General features: G+C 37.5%; 1 protein-coding gene across 1 annotated transcript in view; it reads left to right on the forward strand.

Annotated features, from left to right (window-relative positions):
* The window catches only part of Stk31 (serine/threonine kinase 31), a 94,753-nt gene that overhangs the window by 13,555 nt on the left and 58,537 nt on the right, over positions 1 to 22,661 (forward strand). Inside the window, exons 6-10 of the mRNA XM_055611873.1 lie at positions 3,694 to 4,052; positions 6,056 to 6,230; positions 7,809 to 7,924; positions 10,281 to 10,440; positions 11,213 to 11,335. Coding sequence (XP_055467848.1) covers positions 3,694 to 4,052; positions 6,056 to 6,230; positions 7,809 to 7,924; positions 10,281 to 10,440; positions 11,213 to 11,335 — 933 coding nt within the window. The remainder of the gene's footprint in view (positions 1 to 3,693; positions 4,053 to 6,055; positions 6,231 to 7,808; positions 7,925 to 10,280; positions 10,441 to 11,212; positions 11,336 to 22,661) is intronic.

Here is a 22,661-nt window from a genome sequence, read left to right on the forward strand (position 1 = left end):
TTTGAAGATATTTAACCCTGCTCATGAATATCAGTAATTTGAAATTATTAGTATTATGATTAATCAGGTTTGGTTTATGTATTAGGCAAAATGATTAGTTTTAAATGTAGCTAGACATGAGCTAGAATAACCTGGGAAGAGGTCTCAATTGAGGAATTATCTAGATCAAGTTGGCTGTGGACATTTATGTGAGAGCTTGTTTTGATTGCTACTTGATGTGGGAAGGTTCAATCCATTGTGGCTTAGTACCATTCCTTGAGCAGGATGTGTTGAAGATAGCTAGAAGAGAGGAACAAGCAGGCAGCATGGGTACATTTATTTCTCTCTACTTTTAAGTATGGATGTCGAATGGCTGGCTGTTTCAGCCTCTCTGAATTCCCTGCAGTGATTAATATAACTTGAAATTAATAGAATGCTTTTCCCTTCTTGTGTATCTGACAAATATTTTCCTGGGGAGATGCAACACACATATCTACTCACACCAGATAGGGATCCTGTGACAGACCAAAGTTCAAACTTGGTAAACCAATGAATTTTATTGAATTACTTACAGGAGCAGAAATAGCTCAAAGACAGATCACCAAAGCCCACCCAGCATAGGTGACAGCTCACCAAGCTGGGAACCTGGAGCCCATTGCACAGCCTGCAGGCAGCTCAGCAGGTTAGAGAGTGTCCTTTCCTTTGGTCTAAACCTCTTTGAGTGAAGTTGGCTGTTTTTTGCTTTTTCCAGGCAGCTATTTTGGTGTCAGAGACTTTTTTTTCTTTTGAGAGTCTTTGTGACGGCTCATTTTACCTCAGTCATCTGCAGCTCAGCTTCTTCTGAGAGGGACGCTCAGCTTTTATTGTTTACTAAGGCAGGGAGAGACCTAATGAGTCTGGTCAGTTTCAGGGACTTCTGAAGCTATTTTGAGTTGTTTGTCTTCTTGCCTAAGGAGCTTCCGAAAGTTATTTTAAGATGTTTACCTTCCTGCTTAAGGAACTTCCTGAAGAATGGAATGTTTTAATCTAGGAGGAAACTATTGCACAATAATTTACCCCTTTACTCTTACATTGTTTTTGCCACTTTTTCAGCAGTGATCCCTGAGCCTTGGAGGGGTTGACAGTAGATGTCTACTTATGGATAAGAAATAGATCACCATGTCTCAGTAATAGTCATTTGATCTCAGCAGCTTCCGCACTTGTTATAAATTGAGGCTGCTAACTACAGTAAGCAGACATGTTTTGAAGGAAGTTTAACAGGCACATCATATCCATGTAGAAAAACACTTCTGGAGTTTTTATTTAATAACCTTATAGTCTTTGGCGTATCCTTTTTTTTACCCATGTAGGGTATCTATGTTTCTTTCAATATAAATATGTTGTTTTTTGGCTTACTAGTTAAAACATTGTGTCCTTTTTTTTATCCATACCCTACTGCCCAATCCCCCTTTCTCTCAGTCTGGAAACCTAAAAGCATGCTCTTTCCTTTCGTAAAAACAGCAACAACAGTCAACAGCCCACTGAATTTTATGTATCAGTGAGGGGTTATTTACTGGATCATAGGCAATTTCTCAGAGGTTATATGCAAACAAACAAACCAAAAAATGACACCCCCCTTCCCCACCCAGCAGCAGCCAGCTGGTAATAGCTCCTCAACTAGAGTGGGACCTTCCCTGCCCCTCCCAATTCATACTGGAGTATTGTTAGTCTTAGGTTTTATGAGGTAACCACAGCTACTGAGTTCCTAAATTCAAGGGTCTTGTCAAATCCGAAGACAGTTTTATGGCACTGTTCCTAATCTGGATTTTACACTCTTGCCTGCTCTTCCATTCATGCACTTTGACCAATTTGAGTCTCTGCTTTAACTGCTGTCTACTGCAAAAAGCAGCTTATCTGAACAAGCTAGAGCGCTTTCATAAATCTGTGATATTAACATCATATTCAGAAGGCAGTTTAACATGTCAGTTTAGCAAAACAACTGTAGTAAGTTCTCATTTAGGGCCAGTGACCTCCCCTTGTTTTTTTTTAAAATTGTGGTGATTGGTTATCTTTTATCAAATATAGTTTGAATCACTTCAGATTCTTTAGCTGAATTCTTCTATGCCTGAGTGTTCTTAATTTGTTGATAAATTGAATCACAGTATTTTTTTTTTTTTTGGTAATACAATGGTTTTTTTTGGCATTGAAAAAAATTCTCAGGAGTTCACAAATTGTTCATTAGACTGATAAGAGCCCATGTACAAGAAAAGTTTGGAACTTGTACGTGGGTTTTATTTCTATCCTCTATACAGTAAATAACTATTGTATTGTATCCTCTATACAGTAAATAACTATTGTATTCCCCTACTGTATTGTATTCCCACTGTACTCCCACCCAACCCAGTCATGCTCTTTCTCATATTTACTGAGTCTATAGTTAAAAACAAAACTTTCCTCTCTTAAGAGTGAGATGGTCCATTTATTTTAATGGTCCCTCTGTTTTAAGGAAGATATGAACAGGTAAATGTGAACAGTAATCACTCATTTTGCTTTTTGTATGCTTTATATATTCTGAAAAATTAGGAATTTCATTTATAGTATAGTGAAATTAGGAATGTAGAGAAATTGAGAAGAAAAGAGTAATTAGATTGTATCAAAATAATTTTAGGAATTAAAATTCTCAACAGCTATAAAGTTCCTAGTAAAATGCAGTCTTAAGATACTTCTTAGTCTCAAGTACATTTTATTGTCTTTTCTCAGTGTGGTGGGTTGGTGATAATGAAAAGTTAGCAAGCACATACTTTCTCATGTGACTTCTCATATGATGGCACTGATATGGCCTCCTTAAAGTTTGTGCAAAGGACTTTTGAATAAATGATTCCTGGTGCCTCACATTCTGTAATTTAAATTTGTTGATTAAAAATATTATGGTATTTTGTGCCTTGAAATTCTTTAACATTTATTTATTGTATGTACATGTGGACATGCATGTGGCTTGGCATACATGGACATCAGAGGACATACTGAGGGAATTGTTTTTCTCCTTCTACCATGTGGCTTCTGAGGATTGAACTCAGAGTGCCGATGTGGCAAGCTCTTCAGTTTTGTGATGTGAGATTCTACCTCTTTGCGTTCGTTTAAAATCAGAATATCTGAAGGAAAAGCAATAAGTTTTGTTGAACTCCTTTTATAGGTACCAGAAGTTACTTTTTAAAAAATAACTCCTTAGAAAAATAGTTTCTTAGAACATCATTATAGCCAGGCCTGGTGTCGATCACCTTTAATCCAGCACTCAGGAGGCAGAGGCAGGCAGATCTCTGAATTCAAGGCCAGCCTGGGCTACAGAGTGAGTTTCAGGACAGTCAGTCAAGGCTACACAGAGAAACTGTTTCTAAAAATCAAACAAACCAAAAAGAGAACATCATTACATCTAGTTGGAGCCAAGACAGTCAATTCTTTTTTCTAGGATATTTAATTAGCATTCATTAAAACATTTTTAAATATGGTTGAATACTGTCTTTACTTTGGGAAACAGAAGTTTTCACAAACACTAAAATACATTCTTGCAATGCAGATACATATTTTTATAAGTCAACAACAAAGTAAGATTCTTTAAATACAGATTTTAGGAAAAAGAAATACAATGCCTATAAATGAGTAGAAACAAAGTAAGTGAGAAAAATGTTAATGTGTGTGATTTAAGTTTTTTTTTTTTTTTTTCCCTATCTTTCTTAGGGCAGAACATTTCTGGGGAGCTTGATTTTTGAAAAAGAAATAAAAATGAGAATTAAAGCAACCTATCAAGATGGAACTGTTATTGCTCAGGCTGAGTATGGCACTGTTGATATAGGGGAAGAAGTGGCAAAGAAAGGATTTGCAGAAAAGTGCAGATTGACTTCTGGCAGTGATGTTTGCGAGGCAAAGAAACCAGATGCTAGTCAGCTTGCTCTCAGGAGCCTCAAGAACCCCATCCCTCTCTGGGGACGCAGATCAAACCAGTCAGCCTTCAGCAGGCCGAAGGGGCATTTTAACGGGAGGCTGACTCTTGATATGAAGTATGAGACTAACGCAGGAAATCACGTGACATTTCCAAAGTAAGACTGTGCTGTTGTAAAGTTTTAATTGATAAAAATTTTATGATAGTGACCTTTATAGAACTCAGATCTTAGGTTTTTGAAATCTTTAACAAAGCTTATGATTTTCTAAGTGATCTTATGTAATTTCTGTTTTTTGTTTTTTTTTTTTTCCCCATTAAACACTTATTCCCCTGTTCTTTAGCAGGGTTATTTTCCTTAAAAACCAGTTTGAAAATAAAATTGTTCTAGAATTGTTTAAAGTATCCTTACTAACTTTTCATTTAAATTCTAATGGATATCTTTATCAAAAATAAAACTCTACTCCTAATATTAATTATTCAAACAAAGCCCGGATTCACAAGAAGATTTGAAGTTGGGGCTGGAGTTACAGCTCAGTGGAATACATACTTTATATGCATGAGGCTCTGGCTGTAACCTCCATCTCCTAAGGGAAAAAAGATTCAATGTTTTCCTCTAGCTGTAAGAATATTTTTCATGTGTTTAAGGGATCTTTTGTGTGAAAAGTTGTGGTGAGATTTAATTGCTCTGTTAAGGAGTTCATTTCTTTTAAAAAAAGGTATATATATAGATATATTTCAGTGGTGCTTAGGGGTCAAACCTAAGGTCTGATGCTGCAATGCATATACTTTACCAATTGATCACCATCCTCAACTAATATTTTTAATATTTAAGTGATCAAATAATTGTATATACTTTTGAGGTATGGCATGTTGTTTCAATTCATGTGTGCCATATAATTAAAAAATCAGAGGAAGTGGCATATCTTTTACCTCAGGTATAAGTAATTTGAACTACCCTTTTAGATAATTTTTTGAATTACCTACATGAGGCAGAAGGTCAGACTAGATACTCATATATACCAATATATCAATCATTCCATGGCAGCTTAGTGTCCAAGTGGGTTACATAGTAATGGGAAGAGGGACTGCCTCTGACATAATCTGATTGGCCTGTTCTTTGATCACCTCCCCCTGAGGGGAGAGCAGCCTTACCAGGCCACAGAAGATGACAATGCAGCCATTCCTGATGTGATCTGATAGACTAAGATCAGAAGGAAGGAGAGGAGGACCACCCCATCAGTGGACTTGGGGAGGGGCATGTGTGAAGAAGGGGGCAGGAGGATGGGACCGGGAGGGGAAGAGGGAGGACCTTATGGGGGGATACAAAGTGAATAAACTGTAATTAATAAAAATAAATAAATTTAATTATAAAAATATTTTATGTTTATGTATTAATATTTATATATTATTTATTTTGGCTTGCATGTATGTCTGTGCACCATATACATGCTGATACCCTCAGAGGTCAGAAGAGGGCATTGGATCCCCTGGGTTTGGAGTTACAGAAGGTTGTGAGCTGCTATGTGAGTGCTGGGAATTGAACTAGGGTCCTCTACAAGAGCAACCAGTGCTCTTAACTACTGAGCACCTCTTTAGCTCCAGTATATACTAGTATATTCTTACCTATGGTGAAACAAGCAATGATGTCATTGCAGTTTGGTGGATTTTTACTGGTGGTTTAGGAACTATACAAATAAAGAGGTATAAAGGGGAAGAGACTAGAAAAAACTGACAGAACTATTTGTTGTTCATGTTGTTCTTTAGGGTTGATAGTGTTATAAGGAATTTGGAGTGCAAGAGAACAGAGGCAGTATTGTTGAAATATGCTCCAGTTAATAAAATGTAGTATGCATCAAAATAATTTATTTTCGTGTTGTGATTTGGAGTCTCATTGTGTAGCCCAGACTTCTCTCAAACTCTGTATGTAGCTGAAGGTGACCTCAGATTGTGTATACCTCCACTTTGATCTCCTAGAACCTGGGATTTCAGGCTTGTGCCAACATGCTCAGCTTAAATTATTTTTTAATGTGAAGCCAGGCAACAGTTTTAGTATTCACAATTAATTGTAAGATGTATTACAAAAAGTCCACTGTAATTTAAGTTTTTGAGTTCCAACAGCCTTAGCATAATTTTAAAAATGAGTGATTTTCTTTTTAACAGGGAAAGTTTGGCTGCTGGTGACTTTAATTTAGGGTCTAATGTCAGCTTGGCAAAAATTAAACAGGACCAGAAACTTATTGAAGAGAATGAAAAGCTTAAAACAGAAAAAGAGGTTCTTCTAGAAAATTATAAAGCATTAGAATTGAAAGTTGAGCAGACTGCTCGAGAGCTGCAGGTATGTCAGTAGCTTGTGGTAAAGAAAGTTCTGTGAAATCTGTACACCTAAGTGCTCTTACTTTTTTTCTTCGGTTGTTCTTTATCCATCTATTCTCTTCACATATGCAACCTTTCTGCTTGCATTTCACGATAACCATGTTTATATTTCACTGATTGTTTGAAATTTAATTATTTTTCATTTATATTTCTCTTACTTTTTGTGTATATGTTTATTGTGTTGTATGTGTGTGTGCAGGTGCACAGACATGTTTGTGGCCATGTGTATGGGGGTGGATCTCATATGTTTTCCTCATTTAGTTTTTTGAGACAGGTCTTTCACTGAACTTGGAACATGCTGATTTGGCTGGACTGGCTGGACAGCAAGCCCCAAAGATCCTCCTGTGTCTGCCTCTTCAGTGCTAGATCACAGGTGTGCACTACTGCTGGGCTTGGTGCTCTGGACCCAACTCATGTCCTTGTGCTTTTTAATATGGTGCCCTGGACCCAACTCATGTCCTCATGGCTTTTTGGCAAGCACTTTACTGACTAATCCAGTGCTCTAGCCCCTAAAAACTTAAATTTTGGAAACATCTCAAAACATTCCAGAAAGAGAGAATTCATAATTAATCCTTATATTTCTCATTACCATTTTGACAGTCTTGGCTTTTTTCTGCCTTCTGTTAACCTTTTACTTCATGTATTCTTTCAAAACAAGCCCCATTAATAGTATTTCATATTCTTAAGAATTTGTCTTGCCTGGAGGTGGTGGCGCACACCTTTAATCCCAGCATTTGGAAGGCAGAGGCAGGCAGATTTCTGAGTTTGAGGGCAGCCTGGTCTACAGAGTGAGTTTCATGCCAGCCGGGGCTACATAGGGAAACCCTGTCTCTAAAACACAACACAACACAACAAAAAGAATATGTGTCTATTTCTGTGAATGGTGGTACATAATTCTTTTAATCCCAGCACTGGAGAGGCTGAGGCATACAGCTCTCAATGAGTCTGAGGCCAGCCTGTTCTACATAGCAATTTCCAGGCCAGCAAAGGCTACAAAAACAATACATCTGTTGTTAATAGAAGCAGACATTAAAGAAGCCAGAATTGAGTAGGGTGGCAATTATATTTTTAATCTCAGCCCTCAAGATACAGAGACAGGTGGATCTCTATGAGTTTGAGGTCAGGCTATTATACATTGTGAATTGTAGGCCAGTGAGGGTTACATAGTAAGACCCTGTTATCACCATCACCTCTACCACCACCACCTCCTCCACCTCCAAACAATGACATCTAGGTACGGGTATCCTGGGTTAGATCTCAGCCTTCCCTAAGATAAAGCCAATCAAACTGTAACCATAGTAGAGCAAGCAGCAATTGCTTAAACATCATTTATATCACATTTCTGCTATTACTTCATGGAGTCTATAAAAATTTGTTTCAGCTAGGATCTGAGACTTGGTACTAGCTGGAAGTCTAAAAGTTCAGTTCAGTGCTGACACTAGCATTTTTTTTAACTCTTAACATTTTACTTGAGTCTAAGCTAGAAGTACAGTGTGCTAGTTGGTTCTCATTAAGTGAGGTATGTTTTTTTATATTTCAGCAAGAGAAAACAGCCACCATGGATCTGACAAAGCATTTAGAGAGCACTCTGAAGACATGTGTAGGAACCAGGCTGAAGAATCTGGCAGCTAAAGTAGAACTATTGAAAGAAATTAGGTACTTCAAAGCAAAATTACAGTTACCAGAGTCTTGTGTATACTAGGCAGATAATTTACCACTGAGCAAAAATTTCAGCTTCAAAGAAAGTTTTCTATGTGGATATGTACCTGTGTTTGTGTGCATACATGTACTTGGTTGCATGTGTGGAGGTCAGAGCATAACTTCTAATATCATTCCTCAGATGTCTTCTACCTTGTTTTTTGAGACAGGGTTTCCTTACCCTGAACTCACCAGGTAAGCTGTGCTGCATGGCCACTTAGACTCAGGGATGCACCAGTCTCTGCCTCCTTCCCTCTTGAATTTAAGTGTTCACTGCTAGGTCCAGGCTTACGGTGTGGGCTCTGGGGATCCAAGTTGGGTCTCCATGCTTTAGTGGCAAGCACTTTTTCAATTGATCTCTTTAGACCCTCCATTTCAATAGTGTTTTTTGCAAATAATAATTCAAAAATTGCTCTTAGTTTGTTTTGTTTAAATTGGTTTTTTCTTTTTCTTTCTTTGTGTTTTTGTATATATGTTTTTGTTTTTAAGGCTTAATTTTTGTGTTTTTATGACTTCAAAGAGAAAGTTCCAAACTTAGGACTTAATTTTATAGAACTTTTTGGTCAGCTTTCTCTTCTCACTTAAAGCCATAGAGTCTTAAGTTCCTCTCTGAGAGTGAAATTAGAACCCCCTCTTCAGCTTCTAAGTGGTGGTTTGATGGGGAACTGACATATCTAATTGTACTTTGTGATTTTTTTAAAAGTGGGATACAAAATAAATAAATTGTAATAAATAATAAATAAATTTTTAAAAAGTTTACTGGAACTGAAGGTTTACTAATATGAATATATTTATAATACTCTGCCTAAAGAAATATGTCATTTGTGAAATCAGAAGAAAAGGAATTATAATTAGCAAGTCTTATACAGCATTTATTCAGTAGTTTCCAAAATCTATGTTAAAACTGTATAGGTATTTGGTGTGAATGGGGGTTATGCTATTGCTAGGCCTAATGTGTCCCTCTTTTCTAATGTGTGGATTAAATAGTTGTTAAAGCAACCTAATTCTTTTTTCATGCTGCATGCTGGACCTAAAACCATGGATTCGTTTTCAACTATACATTGAGGTTGTCATGAATGCATATGTTGCATATTGATTTCTTTTTTCCAGTGGAAATTTATATTCCTTAGTATAAATCTCTCACGTAGCATGTGGTCTGTAAGTCTTTTAAGAATTGGGCAATTTGTTATCTCAGAGCCAAATTACCTTTTGATAATAATACTGAAAATCAGGTGGCTACATTGGCAAAACTCTGAGCCAGACTTGTGCCAAATGACAATATACTTTAATTCATTCTTGAGGAAAAATGTGCTGTTAGAATGGTGGCAATCTAGTTGGAACTAGAAAAAATGTATAGGTGAGATTTGTTAGTTTCGTTTATTATCTGACCTCTGATTGCTTTGTTTATAGATTTAAAAAACCCAACAACGCAGCATTTACTGGGTAGAAGGACTTTGCCTGTGGCTTTGGTATATCAGAGTGGCTATGTCTCACATTTTGAGAGAAGTATTTACAAATTCCATTATAAAACAGAAATTAAAGATCCTTTTGACAGTTTAAATTCAGATTTTTGGAGGTCATTTTTCTATACAAGGTCTTAAAAGAATTAGTTTCTTTCTGTTTGATTTGGTAGCATGTGTCAGTAGTTAACAGCTGTATTGGAGACCGAGGCAGGAAGATGCTTGGACCCAGAAGTCTTCGACCACGCTAGGCAATACAGCAGTGTCTTTTGTTGTTTTGAGACATAGTCTCACTATGTAGTCCCAGCTGGCCTAGAACTCACTGTGTAGACCAGGAGGGCCTCAGGCTTACAGAGATCTGCTGACCTCTGCTTCCTGAGTGCTGGGATTAAAAGTGTGTACCAACATGGCTGGCTAACAGTATTTTATCTCAAAGTATGTCTAAAATTATTTGTTCTACACATTTTAAAAGGTTTATTTATGCATGCTTTGCCTTCATGTATGTACGTGTAACACATGCATACCTGGTTCCTGTGGAGGCCAGAAGGCATGGGATCCCCTAGAACTGGCATTACAGGTAGTTATGACCTGCCATTGGGTGCTGGAAATGAACCCAGGCTGTTTGTAAGAGCAAGCCTCTTAACCACTGACCCATCCCTCTAGTTCTCCAGACAGCTTTTAATCAGAACCTTGTATTATAGTTACACATGATTTTCTATAAAGTTTTAAGAAGTATCTACTCATAGGTCATTGCTAAAAATAGTAACTTTGAGATGGTTTAAATGGATTTCTCTCATACAGACTTCACAATTTCTTGGTCCCTCCCCCCATTTTTTTTTCTGTTTTTAAAATAGGCATATTAACATCAGTATTCGCTTTGGAAATGACCTTTCAGATGCTATGCAAGTGTTGGATGAAGGGTCCTTTACTACTCTAGCATCTTTGAATGAGTTAGAGAAAATTTGGGCCGAATATAATGTGGCTCAGGAGAAGATCCAAACTTGTCATAATGAGGTAGGTTAGGTGTATATACCTGTTGAATCTTTTAAGAAAACAGAGGGACTGATACTGTAGTGATACTTTATTTACATAAAATAAGTGTTTATCTTAAGGGAATGTTAGTATAGGTAATTGGCAACTAGATACATTGTTAACATTTTTTTTCCTGTTTTGTATGCATATTTAATATTTGAGTAACTTTCTATTCCCCTGAAAATCTGACAAAATGTTTCAACCATGTTAATAATCAAGATTATTTCTGGTAAATATTCCTGTTGTATCTGCATTAGGATGACTAGAAAACACCCAATGAGTATTCTTACAACTGGATATGTCCTTCAGGACCACTAGAAGCTAAACCTGTGGAGTACTTCATAGCAATATTGGCTTTTGAGGGCCTAGTTGTATGAGGCTTTAACTTGGGCCACTTCTAAATCTGATAACATGGACCTTGTATTTTGGTCTGAGTAGAATGTTTTATGTTACTACAGTATTGGAGCTTGACACATTTTTATATACTGACTAAACCACGCAATGTTGAGAGATAGTTTGTGTGAAGGGAGGAGGAGCATGAACATTGAAGTCTATCTAGGAAACAGTATACTTGTTCCAAAGGTACAGGTTTTATCATGGATAAAAATAATAGGGAAAAATGAGTTTAACAGTATTGTTAAACTTAAGTGTATTTTAATGTAGTAGTAAGTTTTAGAAATCTGTTGTCCATATAGGTAAATGTGTGAAAATATCTGATGTCTAATAGTGACCATTCTATTTTTTTTTTCTCCAGAATGAAGGTAATATTTTGATTGCCAAAAGAAATGAAGTTCAGCAGAAGCTGTTCATGGCTGTAGATGTTTTTATTCTGGAAGTAGATGAGTTACCACTTGATAAGCGCTTAAAAACATTGCAGGTTGGAATTAAGATATATTAAATATACATTAAAATTAAGTTTCTTTTTTGTGAGGTGAAGTCAGTATGAACCTTGAGATTTTTAGATAGTACTGATAATTGTAAAAATGTTTCCTTCTTTGATGGTTTCCTCCTTTGATGGTTTCCTCTGGAAATCTGAAAATAATGTTTCAGCCATTTTTAAAAAAGCTATTTATGTACATTGCTGTTTTGACTGCATGTATGGCTGTGTGAGGTGTTGGATTTCCTGGAACAGGAGTTAGAGCTGATATATGGGTGCTGGGAACTGAACCTATGACCTCAGGAAGAACAGTCAGTGATTTTAGCTGCTGAGCCATCTTTCCAGCCCCCTCAGCTGTATCTTTAATGGCATTTAAATTTATATTAACTTGTTTTATTATTATTTATTTTTTCCACATAGTAGTTTGGTCCATATCTTCCCCCACTCTGTTTTCCCAGATTCTACCTCCCTGCCTACCCAATTTAGTGTTTTGTCTCTCTCTTAAAAAAAAAATGAACACCCCACACCACAACAAAAAAAGCACACATAAATATAAGGAGGGCATTTTGTGGTGGTCGACTATCTCTGAGCTTGAGGCTTCCTCTGGAGTGTGGCTGATATATACTCAGTGTCACTTCATTGGAGAGGACTGACTTTCCATCTCTCAGCAGTTATCAATTGGTTATTGGTTAGAAGTGGGATTTGGTGCTACTCCTCTGTGCTGGGATTTTGTCTGACTTGAATTTGTGCAGGTCTTGTGCATGCTGCCATAGTCACTGTGATTTCCTCTGTGCAGCAGTCCCGTTCTTTCTGGAAAATGCTCTTTTCTTAGAGTAACACACCACCTCTGGCTCTTAAAATCTTTCTGCTTCTGAATAGATCAGTGAGCCTTGAAGTAAGGGGTTTGATAAAGATATTCCATTTAGGGCCGAGTATGTCAAGGTTTCTCATTCTCTGTACATTGTCCACTTGTGGCCCTCATTGTTAATTATCATTTACTGCACTAAGAAGCTTTTCTGATAAGGGTCAAGGATTCTGTAAACTATGGGTATGCAATGTGCCATTAGGAGCTGCCTTATGGTTATGTTTAGCTGAATAGTACTGGGTTTCCCCCGGGGGTATGTTCTTTTCTGGTTTCTAGTTCTTGTCTTCATTAGTTAACAGAATGAGATTTGAGTTCCATTTGTGGAGTGGCCTTACATCCAACTCAAAAGTGGTTGATTACACCCATAGTACTTGTGCCATTGTTGCACAAGTATATCCTGCAGTAGGTTGCTGTTGTAGGTTGCAGGGTTCATCGCTGGGTGAGATTGATGATTGCTTTTCTTCTCTTCTCATGTATAAAAACTTCCAGCATCACTAATGCTAGGGAGTAGTGATGAAGCTTCTAGTTGGGCACTAACTTGCTTTCTCCATGTTTGGTGATATAAGTAAGTGGTGTCTTTACCATCATCATGTTGTGGAGGGCAACCAATAACATTGGTAGCAGCCATAGACCCCTTTGGCCAATGACTCTTCAAGATGTAACTCAGTCCTGGGACTAGGGGGTTTATTGGTATAATAATATCTAGTTGGGGCATTGCCTTTCCCATTATATGGTAACTCCATTAAATTTCTTTTCACATATTTTAGGAAGCTTCTAGAGTAGTACTCACACAGCTTTTCAAAAAGACCTTTAGTGTTAGTTATCCTTCTGCATAGTCTCTTTTTTCATCCTGTCTTCCCTTCTCCCTCCTCACTTAATCCTCCTATTCTAGCTTCCTCTTTATTCCTTTATTCCAAATCTCCTTTCTTGGAAGATCCCTTCTACCCTCTTGTTACTAATCAGCTACCGAACTTCTGTGGATATTCTAAATGGCACATCTAAACTGTAAAGGCTGACATTCAAATAAGAGAAAACATGCAGTGTTTGTTTTTCTGGGTCTGGGATACTGCACAAAGGATGATTGTTTTTAGCTTCATCCATTTACTTGGAAATTTCAGTATTTTAAACAGTTGAATAATATTCTAGTGTGCAAATAAACTATAAAATCATTGTCCATTCATCAGTTGATTGACATCTAGGCTATTACCAATTTCTGGCTATTATGAATAGAGCAGCATTGAACATGACTGAGCAAGTATTTCTGTAATAAGATGTGGAGTTCTTTGAGTAAATGCCCAAGGGTGGTATAGTTGGATATTACGGTAGATCTATTTCATCCTTCTGAGGGACCTCCACAGTCATTCCCTTGGTGACTCAAGCCACTGTACACTTTGATCTACAGTGAAGAAGTGTTTTTCTTCCCCCACATCATTTCCAGCATCTGCTGTCACTTGTCTTATTAATTTCAGCTATTCTCTCTCGGGGAAGATGAAATTTCATAGTTGTTTTAATTGCATTTCTCTGATGGCTAAGGATATTGAACATTTTAAAAGGTGTTTCTCAGCTGTTTTTTCTTCTGAGAACCAGGTATAATTCTATATCCCATTTTCAGTTGGGTTGTTTTGTTGATGTCCAGTGTTTCTTTTTGTCCTGTTCTAGAGAATAATCCTCTATCAGATTATAATTGGTAAATATATTTTTCTATTCTATAGGAACAATTTGTTAAAAGATGTTATCTGTTCTTTGGTGTACAGAAGTTTTTTAAAGCCACATGAGGCTTGCTTGCTTTATTTATTTATTTATTTATTTATTTATTTATTTATTTATCTATCTATCTATCTATTTATTTATTTACTTACTTACTTATTTAAACTCTTGTCCTTAATGCCTGTGCTTTTGGTCCTGTTCTGTGTTCTTTTCTGTGCCAGTGAGTTCCAGTTAATTCCCTACTTTCTTATATCAGAAAGTATCTTATATCTTGTATCTGGTCTTATGTTGAGGTTCTTGATCCATAAGTTGAATTTTGTACAGGTGATAAATATAGTTATATGTTCATTCTTCTACATGCAGCTTGCCGTTGGACTAGCACACTGTCTTTTCTCCAGTGTGTATTTTGGTTTCTTGGTGAAAAAAATCAAGTGTATGTAGGTGTGTGGAACTACGTCTTTGTCTTCAATTCTGTCCAGTTGATCGCTATCTGGTTCTGATGCCAATAACATGCTGTTTTTATTACTAAATCTCTTTAGTACAACTTGAAATCTGGGATGGTGATACCTCCAGCAATTCTTTTATTATTTAGGATTATTTCGGCTATGTGTGTGTGTGTGTGTGTGTGTGTGTGTGTTTCACTATAGAGTTGAAGATAATCTTTCTGTGAAGAATTTTGTTGAATTTTTTTGTGGGGATTGTATTGAATCTCTAGTTTGCTTTTGGTAGGATGGCCATTTTCACAATACTAACCCTGATTTATGAGCGTGGGAGGTCTTTATATCTTTTTATATCACCAATTTCTTTTTTTTTAAAGTCTTAAAAGTTTTTATTTTACAAATCTTTTACATGTTCTGTTAAAGTTATTCCAAGATACTTTATTTTTTAATCTATTATGAAAGGTAGTTTCCTTGATTTCTTTCTCAGTATGTTATTTGTGTATATAAGAAGGCTACTGATTTTTCTGTGTTAATTTTGTATTCTTCTACTTTGCTGAAAGTGTTTAGAAGTTGTAGATGTCTTCTGGTTGAGTCTTCAGGGTTTTATGTACAAAATCATATCATATGCAAATGAGGATAGATTGACTTCTTTATTTTCTGTTTGTATTTCCTTGATTTCCTTCAGTTTTCTTATTGTTATAGCTCAGATTTCAAGTACCGTGTTGAATAGGTATAAAAAGAGTTGACATCCTTGTCTTATTGTTGATATTAGTGAAAATGCTTTGAGTTTCTCTCCACTTAGGTTGATGTTGGCTATTTGCTTGCTGTAATTCACCTTTATTATGTTGATATATGTCCCCTGTATCTCTGGTCTCTCCAGGACTTTTATCATGAAGGGCTGTTGAATTTTGTTACAGGCCTTTTCTGCATCTAATGAAATGATCATGTGGTTTTTGCCTTTTAGTTTATTTATGTGATGGGTTATGCTCATTGATTTATGTATTTTGAACCACTCCTGTGGCCCTGGAATATCTTCCTGTTTATAGTAGCTGCTCAAGTGTTTTTGATGCATTCTTGGATCTGGTTTGCAAATATTTTATTGAGAATTTTTGCATCTGTGTTTATAAGGGATAGTGGCTTATAATTTTTTTGTTGTTGAATCTTTATGTGGTTTTGGTATCAGAGTAATAATGGCTTCATAAAAATAATTTAAACATGTTCATTCAGTTTCTTTTTTTAAAATATTTTGAGGACTATTGACATTAGTTTTTTGAAGGGCTAGTAGAGTTCTATGCAGAATACATTTGGTCCTGGTTCTGTTGTCATTTTTAGGTTGGCGGACTTTTAATTACTGCTTCTGTTTCACTAGGGACTGTGGGATGAGGCTTTTTAAATTGTTTATTTTCATCTTGATTTAACTTTGGTAGGTCATAAGACTAGGATCAGAGGGAAGGGGAAGAGGACCTCCCTTATCAGTGGACTGGGAGAGGGATACATGTGGAGAAGAGGGAGAGTGGGATTGGGAGGGAAGGAAGGAGGGAGGTACAGTGAGGATACAAAGTAAATAAACTGTAATTAATAAAAATAAAAATAATTATATAAAAATTGCTCTTTTTTTGTGGGTGTCCAGGTTTAATGGAATACATATTTTAAAAATACGTCCTTATGATTCTCTGAATTTCCTGTATGCCTCTCATATTGCCTTCCTTTTCATATCTTAATTTTATTAGTTTGGATCCTCTCTTTTTTTTTTTCTTTATTAATTACACTTCATTCACTTTGTATCCCCCCTGTGGTTCTCTCCCTCTTCCCATCCCAATCCCTCCCTTCTTCCACCCTCTGCATGCATGCCCCTCCCCAAGTCCACCGATAGGGGAGGACTTCTTTTCCTTCCTTCTGATCCTAGTCAATTAGGTCTCATCAGGAGTGGCTGTGTTGTCTTCTTCTGTGGCCTGGAAATGCTGCTTCCCCCTCAGGGGGAGGTAATTAAAGAGCAGGCCAATCAGTTCATGTCAGAGACAGTCCCTGTTCTTATTACAATGGAACCCACTTGGATACTGAACTGCCATGGGCTACATCTGTGCAGGGGTCTCTGACACAGAGGACCTCGGAAAAGCTCTGCCCTGCAGACTATCAATGTAGATGCTGAGACTTATGGGCAACTTTTGGGCAGAGTGCAGGGAATCTTAGGAAAGAAGTGGGAAACAGTAAGATCTGGAGAGGACAGGAACTGCACAAGGAGAGCAACAGAACCAAAAAATCTGAGCACAGGGGTCTTTCCTGAGACTGATATTCCAACCAAGGACTATGCATGGAGATAACCTAAGATCCCTGGATCCTCTCTTTTGCTTAATTTGACTGAAGATTTGTCAGTCTTGATTTTTTTTTTTTTCAAAGAACCAAGTTTCATTGACATACTGGACTAAAATGTGTCCATTCCATTGTGTTGACTACTGTAGGTTTACCAGCATGACACTGGTTTACCTAAGCTTTGAAAAGGTGAATAGTTCAAGGCCTCATGAATAATGTATATGTGTTATATTGGATATATATATAATTTGTGCCAAGTTTTTCAGTAAATTAACTGTCTTATTTAACCTTTTGCTTTTATTTTTGATTCTTGTAATAGCTAAAACATACATTGTGCATCTGTTCAAAAGTATTTTCTCTGAGCTTTAGTTTATAAGCTTTTCCTATGAGATTTTTTTTTTTATTGATTACAGTTTATTCACTTTGTATCCTAGCTATAGCCCATCCTTCATCCTCTCCCAATCCTGACCTCCCTAATCTCCTACTATGCCTCTCCCCAAAGTTCACTGATAGGGGAGGTCCTTCTCCCCTTCCATCTGACCCTAGCATATCAGGTCTCATCAGGACTGGCTGAATTGTCCTCCTCTGTGGCCTGGTAAGGCTGTTCCCTCTCAGGGGGAGGTGATCAAAAAACCAGCCATGAGTTCGTATCAGAGACAGCCCCTGTTCCCATTACTATGGAACCCACTTGGACACTGAGCTGCCATGGGCTGCATCTGTGCAGGGGTTCTAGGTTATCTCTAGGTTATGAATGGGCCTTGTTTGGAGTATCAATCTCACAAAAGACCCCTGGGCCCAGAATTTTTTGATCTGTTCCTCTCCTTGTGGAGCTCCTGTTCCCTCCAGGTCTTTCTATCTCCTCTTCTTTCATAAGATTCCCTGCACTCTGCCTAAAGTTTGGCTATGAGTCTCAGCATCTGCTTTGATACCCTGCAGGACAGAGTCTTTCAGAGGCCCTGGTGGAATGTTCTTGTCCTGTTCCCAGTTTTCTCCCTATTCCGATGTCTGTCCTGTTTGCCTTTCTGAGTGAGGATTGATCATTTTACTGAGATTTTTATGTTTAAACTAAATTATTTTGATTATAACTGGTATGTACATACTAGCCTAGGTCTATACAGAATCTTAATTGTGAATCCCTCTGTTGTCTTCCACTCCCCTACCTTGTCTCCCAGGAAGGTCTTCATGGGTAACAAAAGGCATAGAATTGTTTATCACCTTTCCAACAATGCTACCTTCTGAAGTCTCTTCTGAAGGGCTGATTCATCTGAGGCTGCTTTATAGTTAACCATTTTAAACAGAAAGTGCTTACTCTTTGAAAAAATGAAAGTAGAGGATAGTAAATACATAAGATAGTAAATACATAAGATACTTTTGACTCATAATATTTAAAACATAAAACATACATTTGTATAAAAGTATTTTCTTTTTTTTTCTTTTTTTTTTACTATTTTAAATATTTATTTATTATGTGCACAGTGTACTGCATGCATGTATACTTGGATGCCAGAAAAGAACACCAGATCTCAGTATAGATGTTGTGAGTCACCATTTGGTTGCTGGGAATTGAACTTTTGACCTCTGGAAGAGCAGCCAGTGCTCTTTTTTTTTTTTTTTTTGATTTTTTTTTCTTTATTAATTACACTTTACTCACTTTGTATCTCCCCCCACCCCCCCGTGGTTCCCTCCCTCCTCCCATTCCAATCCCTCCCTTCCTCCACCCTCTGCCTGCATGCCCCTCCCAAGTCCACTGATAGGGGAGGACTTTTTTTCCTTCCTTCTGATCCTAGTCAATTAGGTCTCATCAGGAGTGGCTGCATTGTCCTCTTTTGTGGCCTGGTAATGCTGCTTTCCCCTCAGGGGGAGGAAATTAAAGAGCAGGCCAATCAGTTCATGTCAGAGACAGTCCCTGTTCTTATTACAATGGAACCCACTTGGATACTGAACTGCCTTGGGCTACATCTGTGCAAGGGTCTTAGGTTATCTCCATGCATAGTCCTTGGTTGGAGTATCAGTCTCAGGAAAGACCCCTGTGCTCAGAATTTTTGGTTCTGTTGCTTTCCTTGTGGCGTTCCTGTCCTCTCCAGATCTTACTGTTTCCCACTTCTTTCCTAAGATTCCCTGCACTCTGCCCAAAGGTTGCCCATAAGTCTCAGCATCTACATTGATAGTCTGCAGGGCAGAGCTTTTCAGAGGTCCTCTGTGTCAGGCTCCTGACTTGTTCCCTCTTTTCTCCTTCTTCTGATGTCCAGCCTCTTTGCCTTTCTGGATAGGAATTGAGCATTTTAGCAAGAGTCCTTCCTCTTGATTAGTTTGGTATACAAATTTTAGTAGGTTTATCCTATATTATATGTCTATATGAGTGAGTATATACCGTGTGCATCTTTCTGCTTCTGGGATAGCTCACTCAGGATGATCTTTTCCAGATCCCACCATTTACCTGCAAATTTCATGATTTCCTTGTTTTTTATTGCTGAGTAATATTCCATTATGTAGATATACCACAATTTGTGCATCCATTCCTCCACTGAGGGGTATCTGGGCTGTTTCCAGCTTCTGGCTATTACAAATAAGGCTGCTACAAACATGGTTGAACAAATGTCCTTATTGTGTACTTGAGAATCTTTTGGATATATGCAGGGGAGTGGCATAGCTGGATCTTGAGGAAGTGCTATTCCTAGTTGTCTGAGAAAGCGCCAGATTGCTTTCCAGAGTGGTTGTACAAGTTTACATTCCCACCATCAGTGGAGGAGGGTTCCTCTTTCTCCACAACCTCTCCAGCATGTGTTGTCTCTTGAGTTTTTTATCTTAGCCATTCTGATGGGTGTAAGGTGAAATCTTAGGGTCGTTTGGTTTGGGTAAGGGTGGCAACACCGGAAGTGGTAAGGGTGGTCAGATTTCTGAAGACTTGAAGGCGGAGCACAAGGTCTGTTGGCAAACTGGGTAAAAGATGGGAGATAAGAATCAAAGATGAGCATTTAAGCTGGAGGAACTGGAAGGATGAGGTGGCTGTTTCTTGGATGCACAGGCTGAGAGGAGCAAGGCTTATGATTTGCATTTCCCTGATGGCTAATGAGGTTGAACATTTCTTTAAATGTTTCTCTGCCATTCGATATTCCTCTGCAGAGAATTCTCTGTTTAGCTCTCTATCCCATTTTTTAATTGGATTACTTGATTTTTTGCTGTTTAACTTCTTTAGTTCTTTATATATACTGGATATATATACTCTGACAGAGGATATATATCCTCTGTCAGATATAGGATTGGTGAAGATCTTTTCCCAATCTGTAGGCTGTTTGTTCTGAGGACAGTATTCTTTGCTTTATAGAAGCTTTTCAGTTTCATGAGGTCCCATTTATTGATTGTTGCTCTTCGAGCCTGTGCTGTTGGTGTTCTGTTCAGGAAATTGTCTCCTGTGCCAATCAGTTCAAGGCTCTTCCCCACTTTTTCTTCTAAGCAGTTTAGTGTGCCTAGTTTCATGCTGAGGTCTTTGATTCACTTGGACTTTAGTTTTGTGCAGGGTGAATAATATGGATATATTTGCATTTTTTTACATGCAGACTTCCAGTTAGACCAGCACCGTTTGTTGAAGATGCTGTCTTTTTTCCATTGAATGTATTTGGCATCTTTGTAAAAAATCAGGTGTCCATAAGTGTAAATTAGAAACAAATAAAACAATTCAAAGAATCAATGAAACCAAGAGCTGGTTCTTTGAGAAAATCAACAAGATAGACAAACCCTAAAGCCTTAGCCAAACTAAGTAAAAGATAGACAAACTAACTATCCAAATCAACAAAACAGGAAATGAAAAAGGCGGCATAACCACAGACACTGAAGAAATCCAAACAATAATTAGCTCTTACTTCCAAAGTCTATATGCCACAAAATTTGAAAATCTAAATGAAATGGACAATTTTCTTGACCGATTCTACATGCCAAAGCTGAATCAAGACCAGGTAAACCAATTAGATAGTCCTGTATCTCCTAAGGAAATAGAAGCTGTCATCAAAAGTCTACCATGCAAAAAAAGCCCAGGGCCAGATGGTTTCAGCACCGAATTCTACCACACTTTCAAAGAAGGGCTAATACCAATACTCTTCAAACTATTCCACAAGATAGAAAGGGAAGGAACACTACCAAACTCATTCTATGAAGCCACAGTCACCTTGGTACCTAAACCTCACAAAGACCCAACAAAGAAAGAGAATTTCAGGCCAATCTCCCTCATGAACATTGATGCAAAAATACTCAACAAAATACTTGCAAACCGAATCCAAGAACACATCAAAGACATCATCCACCATGACCAAGTAGGCTTCATCCCAGGCATGCAGGGGTGGTTCAATATATGGAAATCCATCAATGTGATCCACCACATAAACAAACTGAAGGAGAAAAACCACATGATAATCTCCTTAGATGCTGAAAAGGCATTTGACAAAATCCAACATCCATTCATGTTTAAAGTCTTGGAAAGATCAGGGATACAAGGCACATACCTGAACATAGTAAAGGCGATATACAGCAAGCCTATAGCCAACATCAAACTCAATGGAGAGAAACTTAAATCATTCCCACTGAAGTCAGGGACAAGGCAAGGCTTTCCACTCTCTCCATATCTTTTCAACATTGTTCTTGACGTCCTAGCTAGAGCAATAAGACAGTTGAAGGAGATCAAGGGGATACAAATTGGAAAAGAAAAATTCAAAGTATCACTATTTGCAGATGATATGATAGTATACCTGAGTGACCCCAAAAACTCTACCAGGGAACTCCTACAGCTAATTAACACCTTCAGCAAAGTGGCTGGATACAAAATTAACTCAAAAAAATCAGTATCCTTCTTGTATATAAAGGACAAAAGGGCCGAGAAAGAAATTAGGGAAACAACACCCTTCACAATAGCCACAAAGGACATAAAGTACCTTGGTGTGAACCTAACCAAGGTTTTGTGTGAAAAAAATTTCCAGTCTCTGAAGAAAGAATTAGAAGAAGATAACAGAAGATGGAAAGATCTCCCATGCTCATGGTTTGGCAGGATTAATATAATAAAAATGGCCATCTTACCAAAAGCAATCTACAAATTCAATGCAATTCCCATCAAATTACCAACACAATTCTTTACAGACCTTGAAAGAAAAATTCTCACCTTCATATGGAACAACAAGAAAACCAGAATTGCTAAAACAATTCTCTACAGTAAAAGATCTTCAGGAGGTATCTCTATCCCTGATCTCAAGCTGTACTATAGAGCAACAATACTAGAAACTGCATGGTTCTGGCATAGAAACAGACTGGTGGATCAATGGAATCGAATAGAAGACCCTGACAAAAGTATTTTCTTTAAGTTTTATAAACTTAGGTAACATTTCTCATTTATCCAATTGGAAGTACAGTGGGTTTTCTCATAGAAATACTACCAGAGATGTGTCAGTATTTGTGTCATGAGGGCTGTGACATCATCACTAAGTAGTAGGGACCTGCCATTATATATATAGTTGGTTCTTGAATGAAGTGACTTCATATTTGCTATTCCCAGCCTTTAATCTTTCAGGCTTAGTATTTTGTCTGATTAGTGCATCATTTTTCAAGATTTTTTATTCTGTCTGACATCTATCTGTCCTAGGTTTCTTCATGTCAAAATACTTCAGTGCTGTAATGTTTGACATTAATGTACTCATAGATATAATACATTTCAAATTTTTTTCTTTCATATCAAGCTATAACCTGACTTTTTTCACTTTTTTATTTTGGGATAAAATTTCAGCTTTTTTTCAAAAGTCCTTTCGTAGTTTTCTTTTTTGTTAGTACTGTGTGTGTGTATATATGTGTATTTAAATTAAAAATTTTTCCGTTTTAATTGATTCTTCTTTTTTTATTAATTACACTTTATTCATTTTGTATCCCACCATAAGCCCCTCCCGCCACCCCTCCCAGTCCCACCCTCCTCCCCCTTCTTCATGCATGCCCCTCCCCAAGTCCACTGATAGGGGAGGTCCTCCTGTCC

The sequence above is a fragment of the Psammomys obesus genome, unplaced genomic scaffold, assembly GCF_907164565.1.
Source record: "Psammomys obesus unplaced genomic scaffold, mPsaObe1.curated_primary_1811, whole genome shotgun sequence".
Taxonomy (NCBI): domain Eukaryota; kingdom Metazoa; phylum Chordata; class Mammalia; order Rodentia; family Muridae; genus Psammomys; species Psammomys obesus.